At 47.5% G+C, this 9,794-nt stretch overlaps 1 protein-coding gene and 1 long non-coding RNA gene across 2 annotated transcripts in view; both read left to right on the top strand.

The window, feature by feature from the left end:
- The first annotated feature begins 842 nt into the window (after positions 1-842).
- The window catches only part of TMEM163 (transmembrane protein 163), a 238,594-nt gene continuing 229,642 nt past the window's right edge, over positions 843-9,794 (top strand). The window contains exons 1-2 of the mRNA XM_057745777.1: positions 843-1,137; positions 6,610-6,729. Of these exons, the coding sequence (XP_057601760.1) occupies positions 936-1,137; positions 6,610-6,729 (322 nt within the window). The 5' untranslated portion in view covers positions 843-935. The remainder of the gene's footprint in view (positions 1,138-6,609; positions 6,730-9,794) is intronic.
- Positions 3,790-5,792, top strand: LOC130858780 (uncharacterized). Its single transcript, XR_009055120.1, has 3 exons — positions 3,790-3,911; positions 5,364-5,554; positions 5,667-5,792. It is a non-coding gene; the product is annotated as an uncharacterized LOC130858780 (long non-coding RNA).

Genomic DNA, 9,794 nt, shown 5'->3' with positions numbered 1-9,794 from the left:
CAGAGGTGGGAACAGTTGGCCGCGCCAAGAAAACCAGCCGGGGGAGGGCTTCTTGTAGGAGGGAGGCTTCGATCAGAGGCCTGAAGTACCGGCAAGACTTGGCTACTCTAGAGCTGGTGGGGGACTGGCTGGGACCAGGGCCCAGGGGCAGTCTCAATGGGGGCGGGGGGGGAACCTTGGGGTCCAAACATCTTCTAGAGCGCCCGGTGGTCCTAAGATACCCGGTCCCCTTAAGTTGGTGCTGTAGGACAATCGAAGCTCCTAGAAAAAGACCCGACACGGGCGTGGGGGCAGGTGAACCTCGTTTTCCCGGGATGGGCGGTGAGGATGGCAGCCCAGGCAGGAGACCCTGCAGAGTCCCTGAAGCCTGTGCAGTTCCAGAGGAGAAAGATGCCAAATAAGGGCGCTGACCGCGTTTCTGCCCCAGCGCGGCGGCAGGCTTCTCGGACGGTGAAGGAATCGGGTCCGGGGGTGTCTCCTCTGGTCACCATCCCGCGGCACGAGTGGGGCAGGTCTCCCGTCACACCCTCACCAGGCCCTGCCCCGGCCGCCTGCTGGTCCCGGCTCTCTCAATAGTCCCCCCACACTCCCGAGCCTCCGGGCATCAGGCCCGGACGGATCCCTCCCTCCCCACCGGCCCCCGAGCGCGGGCTCCCGCGCCCGGGCCTCGGGGCGGGTCCCTGCCGCACGCACCTGCCCCCGGGGGCGGAGCGCTGAGGCGACCGCTGGGCCCCAGTCTCCGCCACCGGCCACGCGAGCCGCGCGGCTCCCGCACGCCCCCCGCCCCCTGCCGCCGCGCACCTCCACTCCGCGGCGCCCGCCCTCTCCGCGCGGTCGGTCCGTCCCTCCGCGCGCTCCCAGCCGCGGCGCCTCGCACTTCTGACTCGAGTCCCCGCCGCGCTCGTCGTCGCCGCCGGGACCCGCCGCCCCGCGCCATGCAGCCGGCCGCGGGCAGCGAGCGCCGCAGCCCGGCGGGCCCCGCCGTCCCGCCGCCGCCCCGGGGCCACGCGCCCTTGGCTGCCGCTCCCGGCCCGGGCCCGCTGAGCTCCCCCGCGCGCGAGCCGCCGCAGCCCGAGGAGGAGCGCCAGCTGCGGATCAGCGAGAGCCGCCAGTTCGGCGACGGGCTGGAGGATCGAGGTGAGCGCGCGTCGCCCCGGGCCCCTTCTCCCGGCCCGGCCCCTTCCTCCCGCCGGGCGGGCGCGCTGAGGAGCTGCGGCTCGGGGCCCGCCTCTCCCCGCCGGCGGGTGGGGCCGGGCGCGGGGCGCAGAGCCCGGACTTCCAGCGAAGGCGCGGAGAACAGAGGGCGGCAGCCCCACCTCCCGCGGCCGGCGCCGCCCGGGCCGCTTCGCCTTGGCCGGAACCCGCGAACGGGGCTGTCTCCTGGGCGACCCCGCCGGAGCCCGCGCCCTCCTCTCGGCCATCCCTGGTTCCTCCGGCGCCCACTGGAAAAGTTTGCGGGAGGCGTGTGTGTGTGTGTGTGTGTGTAATTTTTTTTTTTTTTCCGTTGCTTTCGGAGCCTAGAGCTCCCATGGGACTGCGGGTCTCGCTCAGTTGGGAGGGTCCTCAGCTCTGTGCATCTTCCTTCCCGAGCTCCTCCGCCTCCCGCCGGCTCCTAGGGAGAACTTCCCTCTGCGGATTTAGCCTCGAGGCGACTGTCCCGGTTACCAACCCCGGCGAAGGGGAGTCGAGCGACCCCCGACCCTCATTTACAGGGGACCCAGTTTACCGTGGGTGACTGCCTCGCTGTCTGCTGATAGAGGGGCAGAGGACTGGGACACTTGGATTTGGGCCACCAGTCCTGGATGGGTGCCAGTGGAACCTGATGGCTCCCGGAGCGCGCATCCCTAGCCCCTTCAGAATTCCTCCCAAGACACTGGCCTGGAAGCCAGCAAACCTCTCTTTCCGCGGAAGCCAAACCCGACCCTCCGACCGAAAGCCGATGCCCCCTTTGAGTTGCCTACAGGAAACGGGAGAGGCTACCCTATTAATTTCCGTGTCTCTCTCCTCCTCCTCCATCCCTCTTTTTCTCCCTCTCGTTTCCTTTCAGCTCTCATCTTAGCCACGTCTATACCTTTTCTGCTTTTTGCTGAATCGAAATCCAAATCGGCCCCCTCAAAAAGACTCAATGGCTCTGCTAAAACCGGTTAGTGGCCGAAACGGGATTCTGACAGCCGGCCCTTCTGGGGGAGCCGGCTCATCGCCACCTCCACTCCCTGTTCTTGGAAGCCTTATTTTGTTGGCTGTGGCGGATTTGTATATTTCAGTCTTAGCAGGTTTCTGTCCTATTCTTAGTATCTCCTGTACATTTTTATTCCGGTTTAGTGTTCGTATGCACGATCTCTTTCCTCTTAGAAATTTTAAACTGTAGCATGTGAAACAGAATGACATGGAAACGGCAGTTCCCAGAGAATTGGCGGGGATGCTCGGGCGAGAACTGGAGCCGCTCCAGTTGCAACGAGTTCCGTACCTATGTTGCAGTTTCTGCTCCTCTTCTCACCTAACTCGATTATCATTTTCCAGCTGAGGATGGGTGACATCAGGAGCCCCCAGCAAAACCTGTCAGTTTTATTGTAGGTCATATTCATTACCTTTCCCTTTGCAAATAATGTTGTAGGATTTAAAATTTTTGTATTGAAGAAAGCCTGAACTCTGGGCTGAGCTTATGTTTGTAGCATTGCAGGTCATCTGTAAAAGTAGGCCTGTTTCTCCCCACCTCACAAAATGATAAAAGGGAAAAAAGTGCTAGGGTGAGTTAATATTTAGTGTCATTTTGTAGCCCATGCTTAAGTGTAAAAAGCCCTTCTGAATTCATTCTTAAGGTTATCTTTCACTGGTCAACAGAATTTCATTTTCTATTATGTTATAGTATGAAAGCATTCACTGTTCATAAACTGTCACTGTGTGAAAGCGCTGCATGTCACACACTGCCTCTCTGTTAAGATGAACCCTGTTCCCCAAAGAACCCAGCATGGTGTGGCATTGAAAGCTGAAAGTCACTGTGACATTCTTCTGTTTGACCCATTCCTGGCAGGAAAGAGTTAATGCTGAATGAGTCATTTTTATTAAATAAATCGGAAGCTTACCTAGGGAGGTTTATTATAATATTTTGTGTTTGTGTTATTTTTTTCTTACGGGGCTGCATCTTTCCAATATCGATTTTTGTATCCCTTGGGAACGGTTCGATTGCTGCTACCTTTTTCCTAATGGTGAGAGGATTTGGGGAGAAGGAGGCCTCAGCAATTGCCTGCTGTGTGTCTCTACATTATGCCTGGCTTGCTTTCTTCGAGGCCTAAATATCTACCAATGGGTATGTGTGTGTGTGTTGGGGGGGGTGGGCATCTGGATTTGTACCTATATTTGGCCTTCTCTCTTGCCCTAAATTCCTTCTGAGCTATCAGGACCCTGCTACAGGCTCCATCTAACTTTGATCAAAGGCTTGCTTTATAAAAATCTAGTGTTTGGGGACTTTAGAGGTATTTTTCCCTTAGAAGTGATGTGGGCTGGTTCCCAGAAACCTGGCTAGCTCATATTGTCAGTAACTGCAGTGCCATTTGGCTGAGCGTTGTAGTTCAGGGAGCAAGACCTTTGTGGTCCAAGTCCTTTAGGGACTAAAACAAACAAAACGTAGGCCAAGTTTGTCTTATGCATCTCCACACCCTCCCTTTTAATATCCACTCTTCTCCCCACAAGTGTTTTCCCATCATTCTGCCCCAACCTTTAGGACCTTAAAGTGTTACATGCTTCAGCATTTCCTGCTACCTTCCCATCTAATGAATATTCCTCCTTCAGAGAATCCAAGCGTGACCAGCTCTTAGGAGAAAATGATTGGGACTAATTCATACTAGCATGGAAATGACTGATGGCTTCAATCTCCCTGCATATATTTGCATCTCCCCCATCTCAATAATAAGGTATCAGTCCTTCATTAATATAACCCTTATGCTTACTATTGCCAGGCTCAAATTACAAATAGGTGAAATTTGCATGAGATTAAAAATTTGAATGTGGAGGCCATCTACGGGTAGGTAGGAAGGAAGGATCTAGCCCTGTGTGCAAATCTGAGGCCTGCCTTGGCTTCTGTAGGCTGTGCTGCCTTTCTTCTACCTTTGAAACACAGCTTCCTGAAAACTTTAGAAATTCTCGTCACATCTCTGCGGCTTGCACATGTGCGTGCCACAGCTAACAAAGATGGGGTGGAGGTAGAGGTACTTGTGTGCAGACCATTCATTTATGAGCTGGGTCTTCATAGGTCATTCATTATACCCTACTTCCCTTTCAGTGGAAGATTTTCCATTCTTGGTATTGGCTCTATTTTAGGAAGGAAAACTAGTAGGAAACGGAAGGTTGGATAGAAATGGGAAAGTTCCTCCCTTCTTGGACAGTCTTTCAATGTACTCCAGTGTTTAAAGTTTGAAACATCTCATGGGGAAGCACATACAGGATCAGATTTGGGGACGAACTACCAGTCCTGCTGATGAGAGGATTCATGTGCCACCTGAGCAGGGCAGTGTAGCCCAGGCGAGCTGGTATCCCAAACTCCTTCAAGGGGAGTGCTGGCCTACTCAGGGGTGAGGCACATCGATTAGTCTGTGTGGTCAACTCCAGTCATGTTGTTGGGAACATCTGGCTTTGGAAGGAAAAATAAATGTCAAGTGTTGCAATCGAAAATCCAGATCATGGTTGTTTCTCTTAGGAAATTAAATCTACTTCTAGGAGGAACCTTGTTTTTACCCCCAGTGGATAACCTCTTGAGATTGTTGCTGTCAGAGTACCCAGCAAATGGACTGCTTATTTGAGTCAGTACTTAAATGTTGCAGCTTCAGTTCTCTTGAAAGTCAATTGGCCAGGATAAAAGAAAGATTTCTGTATCATTTGGGAAAAGGGAAATAAATTATTGGGAGTCAGTGGCACCTGCTTATTCTAGGTTGTGGCTTTAACTGGAGTAAAAGATGATCACAGTTGAAAATTAGGGTGTTTTTCAGCAGCTAGAAAAGTGGACAAAGGGACAAAAAGAAGTAGAAAAAGGGACAGTTTGAAATTACTTGTACTGAGGGCACAATTTGATGAGGGAAGGTTTTTCTTTTTTTCCGTCCAAGTGCATTTTCTAAGGAAGGTTTGGGAAGATTTTTACAGTGAGATGATGGAGATGGAGTTTACACCTGCCTTTTGCAAATTCATGTACCTTTTGGTCATAAATAAGTCTACAGGTTTTAATGATTAAAAAATCTCTGGGTGTACACTGGACTCACTAAGCAGGCTTCTCGACATTTCCCGTTTCTTTAGGACTTGTTCAGCGTGCTTGAATCTGGGTAGTTAATGGAATGGGAAGTTTTAACAGGATCCTTGTTATAATTTTTGAACAGGATGCAGCTTTTGGCAACCGGAGGCTTCATGGGGTACCCAGGCAGTCTAATGGGAAGATGCCTTTTTACATGATGCATAACTGTGATTTGTCCCACGCTGTGCAGTATTTTACAAATGAGTGTTTAAGCTCTGACTACCGATTTCTTCATCATTAGGAGCTGTTGTGATGAGGCTACTCCACCTCTGAAAGGTACATTATGGGTTGTTTGGCCAGAGATGGTGTTCTGTTTATGTGGAATGCCGGGCAGAGAATTTGGTTCTCCAGGCAACTAAGAGATGCCGTATATGATCTCTTTTCAAAGGAGAAGAAAAAAATATAAATCAAGATCGTGCTGAAGATGTTTTAGTCTTTGACCCGTGGCTGTTGAAGCTTGGGCATTGTCTCAGAGTCATCCTGAATTTCTGTTGCTGTCGAGGACTCTCAGTGCTGAAAACATGGGAGACAAGATCAGACCTTTCTTACACGTGACCCGCCTGGGAAGCGACCCCCAGTTTAGCAGGTGTACCCCGCTGTGATATTCTGAGAACTTTTTGACATATGGTTGGCACAAAGGGATAGATATGACAGAGCAGAAAGAAGAGGGAAGAAACACAGCATGTAATTTAGGCCTGGCAGCTGTTAGTTGTGGTTAAAGAGAAATGGTCCTCCTCCTGTTAATCGTTGAGAGAAGGCATGAGGACATTTGTATTTTGCTTTGGGCAAAAGCTGGTCCACCAGTTGGGGCCATGCTGGTGGATCAATGCAAATCAATGCCACGGCTGAGGAGCCCAAATGCCCAGCCAGATGTGGGCTATTTGTGCTATTTTCCTAATGAAAGGGCCTCATTAGAAGGAGCAGCACTTACGTGAGCCTCTGAGCCACTTGAGTTAACCCAGGGGCCTGTGGATGGTTGGGGTCATACATCAGGTCCGGGGGTGGTAGGGTTGCAGGTCCTTATAAAAAAAGACAGCTGCCATTACCCTGCAGGAATACAAGCCGGATATCGCCAGAGCCCGAGATCTTTCAAGAGATGCTAGAAAGCTTGATTTCCACGTGACTCTCCTAAATGTGAAAACACCTCTTGGATAACTGAATCACTTTGCTGTGTACCTGAAACTAACGCAATAACTGTATTTCAATTAAAAAACCCTACATCTTGGCCCACGGGCTGTCAGTTTGCAATCCTTGGATAAGAAAGAATAGCTCTAGTTGTGGGTTTCTTAATAAGGAAATGCCTAACTTCCTTTTCTCCTTGTTTTTGTCAGGCTTGCTAGAAAGCAGCACTCGGCTAAAGCCCCACGAAGCCCAGAACTACAGAAAGAAGGCATTGTGGGTCTCCTGGTTCTCCATTATTGTCACACTGGCCCTGGCGGTGGCTGCCTTTAGTGAGTATCCGGAGCCTTGCTGATCGATGTCTGTGCTGGTGTTGCCTGTTTTATTCGCTGACTCCTATGGGATGCGCTTTTGCTTTTACTTGACTGTTATTGATGAGTAAATCTTTTTCAATGGTTGCATAGTCAGGATGCTTATAAATTAGTAAAATGGCTTCTCTCCTCTGCAGAGGCAAGAGGTGGTTAAGAAGAAGAAACAGAGAACGGTACTGGGAGCTTTGGCTCTGATCAGTATGCAGGTTCATGGCAGTAGATTCTGACTGCCAGCTGAATAGCGAAAATATTCTCTTGGTGGATGCCTTCAGCCTGGGCTGACATGTGACAAATATACATCCTTGAGATTCGTATTTTGAGCCTAATGCTACCAGATGAGTGCAATCTTGCAGTACGTCCTCTCCTTTCCTGCGATTATATCTGAGTAAGGTTTAGAATACAGTCATCTGTATATTTTAAAGAAAGGAAAATGAGAGGGTCCTCTCAAGTTTTCAGTGGCCACGGAAACAAAAATATTTATTGTAATCAAGAAAAACTGAAGCAGCTGAACACTTTCTGCCCATGGATAATCCTGTTTCCGTGTTAGGAAGCCCCATGACATGCGTTTTCTCAGCTAACATTTGCAGCCTATAGAAATGTGCGTGTGCTGTTAATTCTTATTAATCGTGCAGTGATTCACAAGCTTAGGCATTGACATTCAGCTTCAGCTCAACCTTGCTGGAAACCTCAGTGTTGTTATTATTTTTTTAATGCTGGGGAAAAGAATGTATTTTGTGCATCTTGTGATTAATTTATGACCTTAATAGATCCATATTCTAAGTGATGAGTATCATACAAGGTGTCTCATGTGACAGCCCACAGAGTAGGAGAAGAAAGGGCTGTGTCCGCCAGAAGATACTGCTCTCTGTGTGTTTAAAATTCCATTCTGCGCAGTTAGAGCTGCTGCTGGAAGTTGGTGTTGGCTCCCAAGAGGCAATATTAGAATTTGACCAAGTGCTCCATGCAAAACTCTGCATATATTCCTTGAAGCAATTTATATTGGAAACACTGTACCATGTCTTGGCTTTTTTTTTTTTTTTCAGAGCCACACATTTAGCAGCCAGGATAATGCATTTCAGGGTAGAAACATTTACCAGTGAGCCAGAAATCTGATCAAGAGGAATTCTGATTCCTGAAAATAGCTACTCCTCTTTTCTTTTTTTTTTTTGTTAATGCTGAAACGAGAATAAGGAGCCTGATTGATGTCCCTGGAGGATAATTTGGTCTCAGTGGCTGGTGCTGGGCTCTGAATCTGACACCATAATTTACATATATAAAGAAAGAGGAATGCCAGGATGGGAGGTGATTTACAAACAGAATAATAGTTACTCAGACACAGCAGTGTGCCTGATAGAACTGTTACCACTTTATGACTTTATAACGTGGGTGTTTGAATGAGGACCTGCAAGTCAAGAAATAATGAGCAAGTCTTTCCTTTGGAAGGAGAATCCTACATTTGATGTACGTAATCTCAGATTAAGAAAAATTAGGAGGAAAGTTTGGTTTCACATCTTATGCCTGATCAGTTGGGTTATCTTAAAAATTTTGTTACATTTCTTATAACAGGAAAAGACTGTTGCATAATGCATATGGAATCTAAATATTGCTTTGTGAAAAGGGTTCTATTTCTTTTCAGAATGATTTTACCCCTTTTTCATAGCAAGGAAATAATTTAACTCCTCTAAGTTCTTGCCCATAAAATGTTGGCATTGGCATATACATGATATTGTGATCTTCGTTGCTTTCTATGGTATATTCAGTTTGTTCCCAAGTTGCTTTCAACTTGTTCTGGTCCAGTTAAACCAATAAATGTAGAAGATAAACTATATTTTTTTCCCACTTTAACTGCAGAGTAACTTTAATGTGTGTGCACGTGTGTTTCATATTTTAGACCCTTGAGGTGGTCTGTGGCTGTGTTGTTAGGGTTGTTGGTTTTACTCTTCAGTTTCCTAAATTTATTTGTAATATGAAATATTAAAAAAATTTTAAAGCATCAGTTACCTGTTGACAGACTTTCACTGAATCCTTTTCATAGTTTTGAAGGGAAAGAAAATCAATAGAGATTAGGCAATATAAGCTGACTTTTGAAGCTGTTTAAATTAATATTTAAAGGAAAATGGTATGTTTCAGGAAGCACAGTAAATGTATTTTTTAAAAAGTGTCAGAAAGAGCCCCCAGTCTTATTCTCCAAGGAGGTGGTTGACAGAGAGATGGGATAAAATGGAATAGTGTGGCTTGGTGAACCCCTGTTTTATTCAGTAAAATGGTGAGGTTGAACAGTTAGCATTTTAAAGAGCATTGCTGTGGATTGCAATGCTTTTATATGGCAGAGAAGTGTTAGGAGTGTGCCCCTGTGCGTGTGCACCTCTGCGTGTGTGTGCGTGTGCACCTCTGCGTGTGTGTGCGTGTGCGTGTGTGCATGTGTGTGCGTGTTGCCAGGGGGTGATAATCACAGCGAAGAGTAGAAGACTGTGTTTATTGGCATGTCTTCTTGCCACGACTGCACGGTAAACACTTTGGGGGCACCATGAACATCTGTTTTTACTTGGAATCAATACTCAAGATTGTTGAATGAATGAACTAAGATTTTAAAAAGCTTTTTTTTTTAAAGTTAGGTGGAAGGAAAAGATTTCTTGGAAATAAATTTCATCTAAACATTTGTTTAGATATCAGGCTTAGGTCTCATTTATTTGACAAACAGTTGAAATCTTTTCGAGACCACTGGATAATCCTGTGGCCATTCTCTTGCTAAGGGCCCTGTCTTCGAACTGTATCTGCTGGTTCACTTAGAAACCCATCTTTATCTCCCCACCTGCTATTTTCTCTTTAATCGTAGATGCTGATTTTTAGCTGAACATCCTCAAGAAATGCTGTTGTCTCTTTTGTGTTTGGAAATGAGGCCAATGGATATATATAAGTTTGGGGGACAACACCTCTTTTCTCAGGACTGGAAAGATTCATATTTTTATATAGTGTGTACATTGCAAATAAAGACTATTATCTTTCACATCCTATAAGCTTCCAAA

This window comes from Hippopotamus amphibius, chromosome 8, assembly GCF_030028045.1.
Source record: "Hippopotamus amphibius kiboko isolate mHipAmp2 chromosome 8, mHipAmp2.hap2, whole genome shotgun sequence".
Lineage (NCBI taxonomy): Eukaryota > Metazoa > Chordata > Mammalia > Artiodactyla > Hippopotamidae > Hippopotamus > Hippopotamus amphibius.
This window is presented reverse-complemented; position numbering and strand designations above follow the sequence as displayed.